The 17,456-nt window shown below is 46.8% G+C and overlaps 1 protein-coding gene across 4 annotated transcripts in view; it reads left to right on the top strand.

Annotated features, from left to right (window-relative positions):
* Positions 1 to 623: 623 nt before the first annotated feature.
* The window catches only part of ARHGEF7 (Rho guanine nucleotide exchange factor 7), a 122,090-nt gene continuing 105,257 nt past the window's right edge, over positions 624 to 17,456 (top strand). For 2 of the 4 annotated variants that reach the window (XR_003571744.1, XM_027888695.1), the window contains exons 1-2: positions 692 to 856; positions 16,001 to 16,087. Coding sequence is in view for 2 of the 4 variants with exons in the window: in XM_027888695.1 (XP_027744496.1) it covers positions 692 to 856; positions 16,001 to 16,087 (252 nt within the window). In the remaining 2 variants the exon portion in view is untranslated. Of the gene's footprint in view, positions 857 to 15,791; positions 15,915 to 16,000; positions 16,088 to 17,456 lie in introns of those variants that run through there. The other 2 variants (XM_027888694.1, XM_027888697.1) reach the window with 2 other exon arrangements.

The following is a 17,456-nucleotide window of genomic DNA, read 5'->3' as shown; positions in this document are numbered from 1 at the left end:
GGCGCACGGCAGGGACGGCGCTCACCGGGGCGAGCCCGCGACCCGGCCACTGGGCCAGGCTCCCTAACGGGTTTCCTTGCGCAGGGCAACGACGGGCAAAGGCAAAAATCGACTTAATACGACCACTCGGGCCGGGACCCTCTGCTGGTGCTCCCAGAGGTGGATGGTTCGAAATCACTGGCCCCGAGCCTGGAGCAGTAGGCTTGCGGGGGGTTGTTCCCAGCGCGACGGCGCTGCCCGAGGAGGAAACGAGGGGCCGGGGGATCCCGCAACTTTTCCCCATCGCTCCCGGTGCCCGCCGGCTCCCGCCTCCCGCCGCGCCCGCTGCGCGCCCGCGGAGGCGCCGCGAGCCCGCCAGGGGGCGGCCGTGCCCGCGGCCGGGGCGCGGTGCGGGGCGGGCGCGGAGCGGGCGCGGAGCGGGTCGCGGGTCCCCGCGGGCGCTGCCCCCGCCCGCCGCCGCTGCCAGTGATGTCATGGGGCGGCGGCGGCGGCGGCGGCGGCGGCGGCGGGGGGGGGGCGGGGAGGAGGCGGCACTGCAGCTGCATGTGTCTGTGGCGGCGGGGCCGGGGCGTCGTCATCTGCATTCACATGGGGGCGGCGCCGGCCTCCGCCTGAAGCCCCCGCCCGGGGAGACACAAAACCCACGCGAGGCGCGGGGGGCCGCGACCCCCGCCCCGCCGCCGCCATCGCCATGAATTCGGCGGAGCAGACCGTTACGTGGCTGATCGCCCTGGGCGTGCTGGAGTCGCCCAAAAAGACCATCTCCGACCCCGAGGGCTTCCTCCAGTCCTCCCTGAAGGACGGCGTGGTGCTCTGCCGCCTGCTCGACCGGCTGCTCCCGGGCACCATAGACAAAGTAAGTGCCCGGCGCCCCCCGCCCCGCCGCCCTTTGTGCGCCCGGGCCCGCCGCCCCCAGCCCGGCCTCGGCCCCGGCCGCCGCCCCCCGGGAGGGAGGACCCCCGGTCCCGGGGATGGGGGCGAGGTGCGCGGTGGGGCGGAGCGGGGGGTCGGTCACTGTCGGGAGGGCCGAGGGGAGCGCGGGGAGCGGCAGCGGGCAGCTTGGCTGGAGGGGCTTTCCCCTTGAGGGCCACGGTTCTGCAAGTGTTTTACAGAAAAAACCGCTCTGCTCTCCATATCGAAGTCCTGGGTGTGCATGGGAGATGCATTTATTTTGGGGAGTGGGTTGTGGACCCTTTCTGGCGCGCCACGAGCCGGCTGTAAACTTGTCTACGCAACTGCTGGAATAGCCGGTGCCTCACCTCGCTTGGGAGGTGATTCAGCTCATCCCTTCCAGCCTCTGAAGGACATTTTAATGTTTAATGCTTAGTTTTCTTGAAGGCTGTTTTAGCGTGATTTGGGTCTTTTACTGTTTGGTAGCCCGTGGAAAAAAAATCTCATCATTTTTTTCGGGTTGAAAAAACGCGTTACAGCTCTATTCTGCGTTGTGTTTGAAGAAAATGTACTCTGTCAGGTAACTTTTATGTGTTCTGTGTGCGTACGTAATTCCCGTCATAGCTTGGCTAGAGGGGAGGGTTTTGATTTGTGCCTCAAGCCTTGGGACGGTGCCGTTGTCTCACCTGATGTTCAATAACGTAGTGCACACAGAGACCAACATATTGACAAAACTTTCCTTGTGAGCCAGTCCGAGGTGGTGAAGAGAAGACTGATGAAGGTCATCTACTATGCTGATAGGATAACTCCTTGTTGAAAATAACACCATATTTTTCACCTTTTGCAGTTGGCAAAGTACTCCACTCTTTGGAGCCTGCTGACAATGGGCTTTTATTACCTTTTGTGGCTCTATTTCCAATAGTCCACAGACCCACAAAGTTGAAACCAGTGCCTTGAGCTCAGTAGGGCACGGGACTGTGCTGTCTCCCTTTGATTCTTCAGTTTGCCACCGACTGGAACTGTTACTATTTTATGTTGCACTATAGCGTGGAGATCCTGGCTCTGGATTGGATGTGGTTCTACAGAACGTAGTAGCTCATTTCTGCCCCTCTAAAATTGCAAGCAAATTAGGATGTGGCATGTGAATATGGAAACCCTATGGGAGTCGGTAGTGTTCTTGGCCGGTGATGGAGGTGATGAGAATGGAGGCAGTGTGTTGGTGGCAGTGTGAGCCACCACGGTGACCAGCAGAGCTAGCTGAGGCAGCTGAAGCCACTGCTGCCACTGCTGCCAACTTTCCCTGCCCTCATTTCCCCCAAAGTGGCTGTGCGAGCAGTAGAGCTGAAGAGGATGTGCCTGCTTCCAAAGCCCCATGGCTTTGCAGAGGTGGTACATGAAGTGCAAACTGCTGTCCAGTACACTGGGCTGCAGACTGTGGCTCCAGAGTGGATAAACGTTCTGCTCTGCCATCCGCAGTGACACGTGACGTGGGGCTGAGGGCAGGGACCCCCTCAGTGTGGGCATCCTCCGTCTGGCTATCCAACAGCTTTGGCAGGCTCTACCCGTGCCTCCTTGCCCCCAGGTTCTTTTGCCTGCAAGCCCAAGGAGGGTTTTGTCCCACTGTGCTGCTCCAGGCACATTCTCTGAGTACTTCTTGGACTTGGGGCTCTGAACTTTGGGGCAGAGAAGGTGTTTCCCCTTCTGTAGATGTCAAGCCTAGTAAAATGGGGTCCTGAACTCAGTTTGGGAAACAGGCTCCACTGAAAACCAAAGTAAACAAAAAAGCACAACAGAAATAAGAACAGTGTTTCCCACTTAACATGCTTTTCTCTGTACAGTGTAATTAGGGACAGCTCAGTTAGTGAATGAAAGGCTCTCTTTTCATCTCAGAGAAGTGAACACCTCTCATGTTCGGGTGGGGGTCCCTTCATAGCACCCTCACTCAAAGGAGGGTTTTCAGAGGGGCACAGCTCCCCACAGCCAACCCTGACACCAGCCTGGCACGCAAGGACTGTCAGTGGGACTTATCATGGACCTCGTGGTGCGGCAGCGGGTGGTGTGCAGGCTGGGATGGCAGCCAGAGCAGGAGGAACGCTGGCGCCTTGCAGCCTCCCACCTCCCCGAGCTCGTCCCGTGTCGAGCAGGGTGCTGGGACAGGCAGCTGCCCTGGAGGTCCCTGCTGACCCAGTGTGTCTCCTCTAGCTTTGACTTAGTTGTAAATCTGGGAGAAATAATCCTTCTTAAAATTTTTTTAAGGGGATCTTTGTTTTTGTGAGGGAAGCTATACTTATTTTTTGGACCATTCACATCGCACTTTCTAATTCATAGATGCCTCTGAGAGACTCACAGACTTACTTTTCTTAATAACTTTGTGAATATTCTTTTTCTGTAGCCTCATAGTATATATCAGTGTAGGTATATATACTATGTATACAGTATATATACTGGTGTGTGTGTGTATATATATATATATATATATATACTATAGCATATATATATACATATACACACTATATATACATAGTATATGCCAGTATATATCTTTCGTGCTCTCACCAACCATTATAAGTCTGAGTTATTTCCATGATACTTTATTCTTTTTTTGTTTGCTAATAAAAGCATATAAAAGTTACATCTTTTCCTGAATCATGTTGTTTTTTCCAAGTCTTTTTTGCTACTACTCTTCATTAGGTTACTTTGTTTATACTGAGTGCATTTAAAATATGAGCCCTTTTATTCCTTATTTGCCCTGAAAGTCTTCCATTCAAACTGGACATTTTTGAAGTCTAAAAGATTCAAAGTTTGTCTTGATATAGACTGATTCAGTTCTTAGAATCATTCGAGATCATAACTTTCTATAAATATCTGACATTAGCAGACACTTTGAAGACTCACAGAGCTCATTTTTCTATAAATTCAAAATAGTAACTAAAAGAGAACGTAAAAAAATACAAATTATAAATATGAAGGAATGTTTGTAAGTTTGGGGTTTTTTTAAAGATGTTTTCTAGAAGTTGCTATAAATGCATTTCTTTCTTCCAAAAACAATTTAGATGATTCAATATATGCAGGAATGCAGTAATACATTTTTTTGACGTTTTGTGCTTTTTAAAGCCTCTGGGTACCCTGAGAATAATTAGTAGAAGACTTTTAATAAAATATCGTGTGACCATAAAAGGAATCAAGTATTTGAAGGTCAAAGAACAGAATTTTTTTGAGTTGATAAAAACAAATTAGTGGGTTTCAAGCTTGGTTAGTATGTTCTTTCTTTAGATTGCTGTGTATTTGTGTACCGTCTGTGCACAGAACAGCGTATAGAGCTTCTTGCTAGGAAGTTTTGGCTAAATTTGTTTACATTACAGTCATCTTCTATCTTGAACAACAGCAAAGGACAGATATTAAATTCACCAGATTTCAAGATGTTCAAATGAAAATACCATGAAAAATAGTGTTATTATGGACTGTCTCTTATTTTTTGGCTCCCATTTAGTGTCATAATCATTTCGTTGCATTTTGAGAGAGACCATGACAGAGTAAAACAAAATAGTTGGGTTAGGCAGTGTGATGGTACTGCTCAATAACCTTATCCTGAACACAGAAAATGAACAAAAATGAGAGCAATTATGAGAAAACCCCAAAAATCGCAAGAACAACAAAAACCACAACAGCTTCCCCTACCCTGTCCAAACCCAGACATGTCTTAGCTTTTTAAAGCACAGAGATCTGTACTGAAACACTCTGGTTTAGTTGATCTGCTCTAAAAGATAGGGAATTGCTGAATTCAAGGAATTTTAATAAAAAGGCGTAATTGCAAGTTACAGGATTTAAACCCTGTGTAGTAAAATTGAGTTACTTTGATGGCAGGGGAAGGGATCCCCCTGGAAGCATTGCAGTGCAGTTGTCTGCCGCTTAGATGCTTTTCCTCACAGAGATCATTTTCCAAACAGATTCCTCCATCACAGACCAGTTTGACCCACTTTCAACATTGTAAACAGAGATCAGAATTGGAGCGGGAATTTTCCTTGTCATATGAGGCTTCGCGCTCCATTAAGTTTTGTTTGTACTTTTATTTTTGGTCAGCTGCTCGACAGAAAGCATCGTTTAGAGGACAGCTTTGTTCTGTTTGGGGAAATAGGGAGATGCATCAGGGGATGCGATGTAGCAGCCGTTTGACACCCCGTTACCCCCCCCTCCCCTCCTGCTAGGGGCTTTTGGAGGGCAAAAGAGCAGCTGGTTCGGTGCTTTGAAGCCAGCGGACGGGGAAGCGTGCTGGATGCGCGGCTGGGTCTCTCAGCGCCCTGGCCCCCCTCTGTCGAATGGACCATCCCCGGCCATTACACTGAGTGTAGGATTGAACAACCCAGGAGCTGCTCTGCTGCGCGTGGGAGGCTGATCCAAAACACAGCCGCTTCTTCCTCTTGCTGCTCCCGCATTGCTGAGGTGGGAGACGGGCAGCGTGGGGCTGGCCTCGGGGAAACAGATACAGCTCCCTCTCTTGCTGGATGAGACTTGGTGCGTGGCTGGGAGGAAACATCATTCCTTCTCCCTGCAGAGGATTGGGTACTGATGTTGACATTAATTTGGTTATTAATTGGGATAGTATCAGGACTGATGCCAGCAAAAATTAAGATCCTTTTAAAGTACCTTGTATATCCATATGATTCTCTTTTTAATTATAGAGGTCTTTGGCTAAATGAGGCATTCTGCATTGTAATTTAGGAATAAATTAACTCCTTGCAATTCACAAGGCAAACGAACTGCTGTGTATGAGCACAAGCACTGAGAGTCAGTCTCCAAAACGGAGGGTTTGGGCTGCCATGTGCAGCAGCCATCTCGCCAACCTTGTTCTTGCGATGGGGGTGTGCCTACGGCTCAGGCAAAGGGAAATTTACATTCACTTGTCTCTGATTTCACACAGATGTGTTGGGGCTAAGTACTTCTCTCCTGTTGTGTCAAGGTGTGACCTGAATGTGGTATTTCAAGTGTTGCACAGGAAGAAGAGAGGGAAGGTCTTTTGGAGCCAGAATTAATAATAAGTGATGATTTTTATAGCCCAGTACCCTTGCAGAGGGTGCAACAGTGGCTGTGAGCTGTGGAGCGCAAGCAGAGCTTGGAATTCGTGGTGAACATCCCACTAATGATGCAAATGGTATTCCTGAGGTAGAAATTTCCAGGTGCTAGTTGGCCCTGCATAACCTACATTTTGGAAGTTCTTCTGGCAGGATGGTTTTGACCCTGAAGCCAAAGGTGAGGCTATTGGGGTCTGCCTGGCTGAACCCAAAGGGTCTCCTGCCTTTGCTCATTGAATTCTGTTGGGAAGGTATTGTGGAAGCTTGCATTGCAGTAGCAGCAGGTCATCACACAATTAGACCTGGGAGGCAGGAAGCAAAATCCGCATTTTAAAGTGCATATGCTCTCTCCCCTTGGCAGTGGTCCTCCCAAGGAGATTATTGGGCTTCTGGCAAGAATAATCTGCTCCAGACAGCTGTGCCTGCCATGGCTGCATGCTTGGGGAATGCCAGTGGGCCTGCAAAGGCTATTGCTCCGGAGTGGAAGCACTGCAAGGGCTAGCCAAGCTCCAGGGGAAAGTTATCCTAAAAAAGGTTGTTAGAATGTCTTTTTCCTGAACACATGCTGTTTTCTCAAGTGTTGCTGTGAGCTTCTTAGGATTGTTTGGTCCTGTTACAGAGTTGTCTTTTACCATGTTACTCTTATTGCCTTGTGAGAGCAGGGATGCACAAATGTTCTAAAGGATAATGCTTGTGCTTTTCCTGTCTATGCACTGGCTCTGTAGTTCTGGTGACTGGGATGTTGTCCAGAGAAATATAGTCTGCCTCTGCGCACTGAGGAAGCAGAGGACTTGTATCTGTGTTTGCTTTCTTTTTCCTTGAAAATCAGATCCTGTCAATGCGTAAAGGTCTAGACTGAGTTAAATAAGGGCATGCCAGACCCTGAAAAGAGGGAGCAGTTAAGGAAACTGTTGGTGATTCAATTGTTTTGTGAGATAATACAGAAAAACAATGTAGTTTTGCTGGTCTTACTCTCATTAATGTCCTTTCTACAGTTTCTAGATATGTTCTTTCTATGTCTGTGCATAATATGGACTGCAGAAAAGGTGATTCTTTGGCCCTTGAGTGGCCTACTCACTCTATCCAGACCATCATCCAAATGCTATGTCTGCGTGGAGAAAAAAAACAACTGTGGGGATGCCACCAACATGCTTCACTCTGTTTACTACTGCATGCTAGTGGCTGAGGGCACCACACTGTTCAGCTGAAATAAGACTGTAATTCAAGCCTTAATCAAACTAGAAGTCTGGCTTCAGCATTGAAGTTTGCAAATTGTTTATGTATATAAGTGTATTTGTATATATATACACATAATACATATTTATATGCGTAATCTATACATATAAATTCTTAAAATCTGGTTTTGAACAACTGAGGGTCATTCGAGATAAATCATCCTTAAGTAGCAATTGTAATTAGTTATTACACAGTGTCTGTGATTTGAAGAGCTGGAACCTTAAAACATTTCAAGCATGACAGGGCTTGCAACAGTACTGTGAGCTGGCAGCATGGAAGCAGTGTCAGTCTTGCACCTTGGCTGGCTGAGCTTTGCTTCCTGATCCTCAGCCAGTGTGACACTCCTGTGCTCTCCCTCACTTCGCTGCATAGAGCAAAGCCATTTTTTCTCCACATCTCTCAGTATTATGCAGTTGCTGCCATCACCCACCACCAGAGTCATAGAGTGATAGAACCATTTGTGTCAGAAGGGTCCTTAAAGATTATTGAGCTCCAGCATCCCTGTGGTGGGCAGGAACACCTTCCACTAGATCAGGTTGCTCAAAAGTCCTGTCTTGAATGCTTCCAGGGATGGGGCATCCACAACCTCTCTGGGCAACCAGTTCCAGTGCCTTACCACTCTCATTGTGGTGAGGAGTTGGGGAGGGGTGGCCAGCTTCATCGGCAAGAAGTTTCCGTCATACTGCTTCTTTTCATGGATCTTTGGCACCCAGTGGGCAGAGGCCCCTATCCCCTCCTGGCTTGCGAAACACTGCTCACATCTAGAAGCATTTCATTCAGATCTCCATTTTCCTGCTCTGCAGTGAGTGCTGTTGGATGATGTTGGCAGCTTGCCCAGGAGAGGATCCTCACTGTAGGGCTTTGGTAGTCCTATGGAATATTTTCACGGAGAGAGGCAGGGGGAAAAGCAGTAAAAATCATATACCCCCTCCACTGGTGCAGCTGTGCTGACAGAAGTGCTTTTGTTGGCTTTGTTAATGTTACTGGGGGAAGTGGTACTGTTAGACTGGCAGAGGAATTCCCTCTCTGGCATATGTTACATCCACACTGAGGAGCGATGCCAGCATATCTAGCAGCAGAGCTCTCCCAGTGTAAACAAACCCTGAGTGATTGGACTCCTGAAGCCTGAGCTTGCGCTGCACCAAAACAGCAGTGCTCCACAGGAAATGCTGCAGGGTTTATGTGAGAAGGGGTGAAAAATCCCTCCCCACCAGCCTCTCTTCACAGGAGAATCTCTTTAGTTCAGTTCTTGCCAAGCCCACACTTGGAGCAGCACTTCACTGGGCTTTTTTGACTCACTGACTTCAGGGAAATACGTCTTCCTGTGGACACCTAATGCTGACACCCTGGAGCTCTGCAGCCTGATGATGCTGCATGGCGTTGATGACAGTTGCATGCTAACTGATTTCCTCTTTTTCTTTAAAATAGTAAAAAATAAGTAAACCCACAGGAATTAGGAATATTAGTTCTCAGTATTTAAGAAACATGGGAAAGCAGGTTACTTCTGCAGCTGGAACTAGACTCTCTTATGTGTACATATCCTTCAGGCACACTCCTGTGCATGTATTCCAGTAGGACTCCTGCCTAGTTCAGGTAACAGTGTGGGCCTCCAAGTGGACCCTGATTGCATTTGCGGGGCAGCTGCCGGTCTCGTAAGCTTTATGTGTGTGACATTCTCAGTTTCTTAAAGCTGTTAATGTAGTTTTTTTGTGTGAAATATAAAAATATAATGGAAACTTGAGAAAACAAAAGTCCTGTACAGATTGTCCTGGTACCCTTAATGTACTGGCATGTATCTTAGAGCTTGGTTGAATACCTGCCTCCTAAAAGTCAGTTTATAGACTTTCACAGAGTCACAGAATCAGTTACTTTGGAAAAGACCTCTGAGATCATCAAGTCCAACCTTTGACTGGACACCATGTCAACTAGACTGTGTCACTAAGTGCCACATCCAGTCTTTTCTTAAACACCTTCAGGGACAATGATGCACCACCTCCCTAGTCAGTCCATTCCAATGTTTAATCATCCCTTCTGTGAAGAAATTCCTCCTGATGTCCACCTGAACCTTTCCTGCTGCAGGTTGAAGACTATGGATTTGATGGGGATCTAAACAGGGTCCAAGAGAAGTGACAGAAGTACTGTACTTCCACTGCAAGGAACCTGCTGTTTTTCTGAACATTGTTTAATACAGGTGCATATCTGAAAGGATGAGCTCAAACAGCTGTATCACTTTTACAGTATCATTTTCGCAGGGCAGATGAAAGGGAAAAAGTTGCTCTAGTTGTTGTGTAAGACTCCAAGGTCCAGTTTATAAAGGCTGCCATAAACCTGGCTGGTATTTTAACCAAACTCTACATTTCCTTTGCAAACTTATCTGAACTTAGGTTTTGAGGGCTATTTCCAATAAAGGACTGAAGCAACTAAAGCAGAACATGCGTGTGTTTGAATGTGTGTCACTGTTAATGAAGGCTGGTCAGGCAGACAAGCATTTCTGAATGTGTGTAGGGGAAGAAATCAGAAGAGCTGGAGGAGTCTTTGGTCAACCAGAACCGCTCTTCGTTTCAGATACCACAGCAAGGTGGAAGTTGAGGGAGCACTGAGCTGTGGCTTATGAGTTAGTGTGGTCCATTGGGCAGTAAAGAAAAGGTGGTGGGGTAAGCCTGTGTTGTAGAAGAGTAGGGCTAAAATGTGGGATTGGAAGATGGTGGTGTGTGATCTGAAGTGGGACAGATGGAAGGATAGAGTACAGGGACTGGTGTGGGGATGTAGGATGTGCAGCAGAGGAGTGACAGATGTGGTGTTAGCTGTGCTGATGGCTTTGCAGCAAGGCAGTGGGATCTAAGAGCTGCTGCTGTGGCTGTCACCAGTAGTGGTGTCCAAGCAAGAGGTTTGGGAACCTCTATGCTGTATTATTTCATCAAAAATGGGCATGTATCACTTCTCAGAGAAGATGCACTCTTGAGTTCTTCAAAAGACACTTAAAGGACTCTTGGAGTCCAGGAGATGACTGGAGTTTGGGACACTAAGAAGATGAAGTCTCATTTTGTTAAAGTCCTGGAGGGGGTCAAAAACATACGTGTGCTCTTGCTTTTACCTTCTGCTCTGTCTTGGTTAGCTTCATGGCCCTGTATCCTTCCCAGCAAATAAGAATTTTAGGGCGTATTTTAAGGCACCAGCTTTCCCCTTTGTACTGACTGCAGAGCCTAGGTGAATCCTGGGAATGTAAAATTTGGGCACCTTAGTGCGTGGCATGTAGGAACTTCAGTCTTCTACTGGATCTAGCTCTTACTATCTACCTGGCTGCCTGCTGCTGTGCTTTCAGAGCATGGGTTCCCTCAAGCCAAAATACTGCTGTCTATCCCACAGTGACTGCTGTGTGGATAATTACTGAAAAGTTTGTGGGCAGCAGGTTTTATAGGTTGGGAAGAGTCAATGCTAAAGAGCTACAGTACTACAGAGACAGCATCATAGTAAGATCCGTTGCTCTATCAAAACATCTCATTTTGAAACAAAACTGGCTTTCTGAGAATCCTGATCTGAGTTTTTAGTTTAATTATAGTATCCTGCTCATGTGCCATCAGTACAAAGTGCAATTCTTGAAGTGTTTGGGCAACTGCAGAGAGCTTTGCGATCCTTTAAAGTGCAGCTGTGCCTCCTGTTGTGCTGGGAGGAGTGTGGGGCTCCATCTCCAAGTCCTCTGAGCTCAACTCTATTTCCTGACTGTGAAGGGAGTGCTTCCCCTCTCGTTGGTCCCTAGCAATAGATGCTTCCTCGAGAAGCAGGGGATGTCCTCATGTGTAACTATGTAGCCACTCTTTCCATCCCTGCTGGCTGTGATTTGTGAAAGCAGGTGTTCTGGGACAGAGCAGGATACCTAAACGCCGCAAGGGATGGTCCGTGCTGGGCATGGGTGCAGGTACAAGCAGAAGGTAACACAGCTGGGAGCAGTGGGGAGGGAAAGAACCTGCAGGAACTGTTGGACAGCTGCAGCTTCACCACCCAGGCTAGTATGAAAATGGCCTGGCTTCCTCCTCATAATGTTTTTAATCTTGTTTTTTTTCTCCTGAACGCAAATCCTGGCAATAAACCCCAGCCTGCAGCACTTGTGCAGGAGGTGTTTGTCTCTTCATCACTGTACTGTGTTGGAAGATCAGTTGTCCTTGACCAATCAAAGAGGCTGGAAGCAAAGCACAGCTGCTGTGGGACTGAATGTGATCAATGGGACCCTTTCATTATCCCTGCTGTGTTGTTCATTTACAGTGTTTTTACTGGTTAGATTGTGGTAATGCTTTATGCGTCCAAGGTGTTTTGAAACCTGGAGATGAAACTGTTTCATGCTGAGAGGGGGATCTGGTGTAAAAGGCTCCAGGCAGGACGAATAGGATGAGAGAAGAATGGTCCATCATGTGGTGGCAAAGGACAATATCCTCATCAACCAGTCCCTACAACTCTTCCCTTTGGGATTCCATTCTTCTGCAATGCTCTTTACAGTGCAGGATTTTCCCCTGGTATCCGTACTTGAGGGCTGAGTCTTTGAACTTCAGACTTGAGCAGCCATACTGCTGAACAGGATGTTTTTAAGTGTCTGCTGAACATGCCTACTAGTTTGTAGCTAGCTGTTGTGTTCCCCATTAGTTTTTGTTTTCTAGTAACTGAGACAGTCTTCTAACTCACATAGTAAACCATGTACATATTATATGTTGTGCTAGATAAATGATTGATTTAATTTATATATAATAACCTTGCTGTCATTCAGTCTCTTCCTATTGTCCTCTTGGTAGATTCCAGTTTGTATTTAAGACCTCATACACCTCTCTTCCTTTGACCCATTTTGTCAACTTGTTCTGCAGATAAATGCAAGTAAACAGCTAATTTCTCATACATATAGCTGAAGATGTTTCCTATTTTTTATTAATTTCTCATGTTTACTCATTACAGTCAAAGAATTTTTTTCTTTTAAACTCATTATTCTACACATTCCTTGCATATTTTCCTAATATGATTTCCCTATCCAAATGAACTAATGGTAGCCTTTTTCATTTTTTTAAGACCATCCCTGTCACACCTTTTCATTATGCTACCTATGTCTGCATTGCTCTTCTTTATTATTTTGTTGTTGTTAATTAAAGCCATAGATTTGAACTGATTAAAAAGGATGTAACATTTAGCTAGGTATCATCAATTTGCATTGCATATTGTTCTCCACCTTTTCTGGATGGTGGAAAATGTACTCTGTTCCTTGATACCTGCAGTGCATCACGTAAGTGTCCTCATTGAACTAGCTGAGATTTCCAGAACTCCTCCCTGAGAGATTAAATCTTAATCAGAACCTGTCCCTGAACAACAAAAAAGTGGTTTAAACTGTGGCTTCTCTGTGTATTACCTTCCGCTTGTCTCCTTGGATTCCACCGTGGCACCCTGGTCCCTAATTAAGAATCTGTCGTGCCCCTCTGGAATCCTTGTCTTTTCTAATTACCATTAACCTTTTTTATTTGTATTACTAGAGCACATAGAGGTTCCAGTTGGACACTGAGGTCTCTTTGTACTAGGAGCTGTATACACATATAAGAAGAAGACAACCCCCATTAATGAATTAACATTGTTGATCTGTGAAAGCAAGAGGATGAAGCAAATGCTGGAGAGGAAAATATGTAATTATTTCATTTGCTTTATGTACATGCAGTCTAATTTTTAATAAGCTAAGTAATTTTGGAGTATGACCCTACTTTTATTTTGTTTATTTTTTTTTCATTGAGTCTATTTGGTGTCTTTCACGCAGGCTAGGACTTACCTGCCTGTGGCCTGCCTTCATCATATTCTGTTACATTTTGAATAGCCTGAGGCTATAAATGTGATCTGTGAGAGAGAGGTCGTGCTCCTAGCTTCCTGTAACTGTATGTAAAGGATATTCCATGTGTGATTTTAACACGGGCTTGGCCCACATAACTGCATTTGAACATTCTGTGGGATGCTGAGTTTGTTTTTCAGGTCCCTTACTATGTTTCTCAGCTGTCTGTAGGAAAAGGTTGCCAGACTCACATTAAGATTTCCCAGGTAAATAACGGGTTTGCTTCTTTTTATGGCATCATTAACACTTAAAAGTTCTAGCAGGATGCAAATGCTAAGATATTTTTAAATTCTTTATCCATATGCGTCTGTCTTCTGTTGGATAAAAATGCCACTGCAGCCGCAGAGCTGAGAAGACATAGCCTTCTTCTTTTATTGCCCCAAAGTCTTTTCCCTTGTTTTGTGAAGGAAGAAATAGCATTTCTGAAGATTTACTGTAACTTATTTGTTTTGAGGGAACATGATTTTGTAACTGGAAACTTGCATTAGAGAGTTGGTAGAGTGAAGGTCTCAGACATGTATTTGGCATGTATTTTGAACTTCCAGACCTGACATAGAGCAATTTGCAGGGTTTGGGTTTTCTTTGTTGTTTATTTAATCTTTAATTGGAAATGCTTTCCTTGCTCTAATCATGTCTCCCCTTACATTCCCCCCTTTTTATTTTTTTGGCCTCTTTCCAGGTATTGTGCAGTCTCTTATGAACTATGTGCAACCTCTTATGAGCTGGTAGTCCATATATCTGAATTTCTTAGAATTATGGAGCTTAACATGTTATAGTCTTTGCGACATTTTGTGTTCATGTGGATTATGTTATGAGACAAGACATTTGTTTCTTTTAAGAGAAATGTAGGTTTACTGTGATTTCTTACCAGGGGTTATTCGTGTTTGGAAAGGAGAAGTAATGCTAGGGTTTCTCAGAATGAAAAGAGGCCTTGATGAACAAAGTAGAAAAGAAAAAAAATGGGGGGTACAAAAAAAGAGATGAGGAAGTAACAGCTATAAAGGTAGATAAACCCCAGTTATTATGCAAATAGTTTAAGAAAAAACACTTTTAAATTGCAACTGTATAATTCTTATGTAAGTATTAAGAGTATGTAGGAAAGAGCATACTAGAAGCATCAACATAGAAAAACTGAAAGAATTCTCAGGATTCTATTTTAACAAGGGATGTTGGCATGAGGGACTGAGCTTGAGATTTCTTAGTAGAATTAAGAAGTAAATTAATAGAGTAATCAAAAAGTATATCAAGCAAGGTTGACGAAACTCGTGATGTTTTCAGGAGGGTTCTCTCACCTCTTGTATCCTTCAGATTTCCTGAATTTGTCTTTCGGGCTGTTGTACTTGCATAGGACTTCTTTGGCATTCTATTTGCATTATAGTATGGTAAAAGGCTTATTCTTACCCCACGGTGGTTTATTATAATACCAGATAATTTGAGGAGTTTGGAGGGTGTATGTATGCGTGCTCCTGCTTAAGGAAAGAAAAATTCTTCAACTTGTATTGTTATCAAATTCCTTGTATTACAAAATAGCAGCTTTGATTTAAAACTCGCCTGAATTTTGCATTTAGAAAATGATACTGACTTGTGTTTTAAATTTCTTTATACCAGGTTGACCCTGTCATGCTGTTGCATCTGTTAATTTTTGTAGTATTGTGGGGTGAGAGGTATCTTTGATATCATATAAACGTATGGGAAAGCACCACATTGGATTCAGCTTGATACATGTTTGGAGTTGACTTTGTGTGAAATTTCCAGTGCTGTGCAGGTGGATTATACTGTAAGATTTTGTAGCCTTGACATACATGTGCGTTTAACAAAACTTCCTCTGACTGTAATAATCAAAGGTCATGATGCTGCGTGTTGCAACACCTTGGCTTCCAGTGACTTTTCCAGGGCACTTGGAAAGGCTTTCCCCTTCCAACAGAACAAGGTGTCCAGGGCTGCAGCTTCACTGCAGGTCAGTTTCAGCAATGATTTGTTTGCTGAACTATTTCATAGAAATCAATGAATTTATTGTGAAACGATGCTTATGTGCACACAGAATTGGAGTGAAGCTGTGGGAGGTGAAGCCATGCCCCTGAAGCATTTGGGGCTGGCTGCTCTTCCGTGCTACCCTTGACTGTCAGGGTAGAGGTTGAGCTGGAGGCACCGTGAACGTGGCTGCAGAGAGCACGTCTGCGTTGCCAAAAACTCTCTTAGGTTCAGTGAAGGTTTTCCTCTTTGTGAAATTGCTTTTCTTCTGGGGTAGGAAGGGGCTGTGTAATAAACTACAGATAAACGAAGCTCGTTAACATCAGACCCTGGAATTGGTAATTATTAACTCCAGGTGCTAATATTTTTCCACAGAGGTCTTCGGGGCATTTGTCATGTATTTCCTAGTTAGAAAACCGATACCTAATGGTGGACCGGCATCAGAACAAGGAGGGCACCGGCAGCCTCACGGAGGATACGGGCCACCTGCAGCGTGCGCCTTGTCCCCTGTGCGCGGCCACTTCTCGTCCCGAGGAAGGGCTGTCCCCGGGATACCCGCCGTGCAGCCGCCTTGCCCTGCAGCCAAACCCGTCACCGGGCTCTGTGTGTCACCATTTAACAAATTCAGAAACGCAGGGCGACGAGGCCCGGGGGCGCTCCCACGGCGGGTCCCCGCCCGCAGCCGGGGCGGGGCCGGGCAGGGCCGAGCGCCTCCCTCCCTCCGCCCGCCCCGCCGGGGCAGAGCCGCCCGCGATCGCGCCTGGCCGGGGCACCCCTGCCCGCGCTCCTGCCCGCCGCCCCCCGCCCTCGCACGCCATTTCCTGTGCTCCGTGTTTACTTCCCGGTTCAACCCCTCCAGTGGGAGCGATCGGCGCTGCCGCCTGCGGAAGGAGCGGGAGGTGAGGGGAGCGGCGGGGCGGGGGACGCTGGTGCGGTGCCGTCCCCTCCTATCCCCGCGCTGAGCCGCCCGCCTCTTCTCTTGCAGGTGTACCCGGAGCCGCGGACGGAGAGCGAGTGCCTGAGCAACATCCGCGAGTTCCTGCGGGGCTGCGGTGCCTCCCTGCGCCTGGAGGTGAGTCGGGGCGGGAGGCGCCCGGCTCGGTGCCGGGGGCGGGGGGTTTCTCGCCGTGCCTTTGTGCCCGGGCTGACAAGATGGTGGCGGCCGCCCCTCCCCTGGCTGCGGGCGCGGGGGGCGGCGGGGAAGCCGCTGCCGCACGCCCGGGGCTGCCTGGGCGGCCTCGTCGCTGTCCGCTGCGCTGCGGTGGCGGCTGCGCCCGGCCGAGCCTCGCCCCATCGCGGCGGGATGGCTCGGCTTGCGGGCAGCGGGAGCGCCGACCGCGCTCGTACCGCGTGTAAGGGCCGCGCTCTCCTCGGCGAGCGCCGGGCGGGCAGGGCGCGCCCCGACCCGCTGTCACCGCAGAGAGCCGGGGAGGGGGCTCGCCCAGCCTCGGGGCGGCTGAAAACCACTGCTGCTCTGTCCGAGGGGATTCTTGGTACCTGTCAGCTGTGACTGATAAACTCGTGAGATTGCTTCGGAAGCGCCGCGGTTGTCTTACAGAAAATTAAGTTGGTAATAGCCGAACGAAATGCTAATTGAAGAAAATGGCAGGTGCAGTTTCTTCTATTTAAATTTGCGTTACATAAAAGCCCAGCAAACTGCCATCTTTTCCGAACGGGTGTTCGCAGGGTTTCAAATTAGGTACTTGTATATTGCCGGTATATTTAGCTATAGCAAGTACATAGCGTTGTCGAGTTTACTTGATGTTTGTGTGTGGGAAGGAACTGATGCGATTAAAAACAGGTTTCAGTGTCTCTGCGTTGGGAAGTGAGAGGTACTGTATTTTCAGTTCTCAAAGACATTTTTTTGGGAGGAAAAAAATAGTTTCTGGTGTTTCTGAATTTCAATTAGTGAAGCGTTGCCTTAATTAATTCTCAGGGTCTTATGGTATCTCTGGTCCTGCCTGTGATTTTGTCAGGCAGTAACCAAATATCATTAAAAAATACTTTGATTGCTTTCCTGAGGCCTCTAAGTATCATTAGTGAAATTAATGATACTTAACAGGACTTGCATTTAATCTTAGGTTTCTTCATGGGTAAGGATGGAAATTAAGACAGCTTTTAGCACTGTTCTTATAGAATATGTCCTTACATTTTTACCTGCCATCTCTTCTCCCCTCCAAATACATAGAGAATCTCATAGAATTTGTTGGGAGAAAAACCAGATTAAGTTCTAAAATACTCACAAACCATGTCCTGGGGTGAACTGTCCCTTATGTCAAGGTGTTTTTGGTGGTTTGTTGTTTTTTTTTTTTTTTTTTTGCTTTGGAGCATCTGTCCCTCCATTTGTCTTTTCTGGGGGTGCACTGAGTTTTTCACGCTTTGAATGTTCATGTGTGAGAGCTGATCCAAATTTCAAGTATTAGATATGCGTGAACTAGAGA

This window comes from Empidonax traillii, unplaced genomic scaffold, assembly GCF_003031625.1.
Source record: "Empidonax traillii isolate 1590-97213 ecotype Southwest subspecies unplaced genomic scaffold, ASM303162v1 scaffold244:size1524873, whole genome shotgun sequence".
In the NCBI taxonomy this organism is placed as follows: domain Eukaryota; kingdom Metazoa; phylum Chordata; class Aves; order Passeriformes; family Tyrannidae; genus Empidonax; species Empidonax traillii.
The sequence above is the reverse complement of the archived record's forward strand: the minus strand, read 5'-3'. Positions and strand labels throughout refer to the sequence as shown.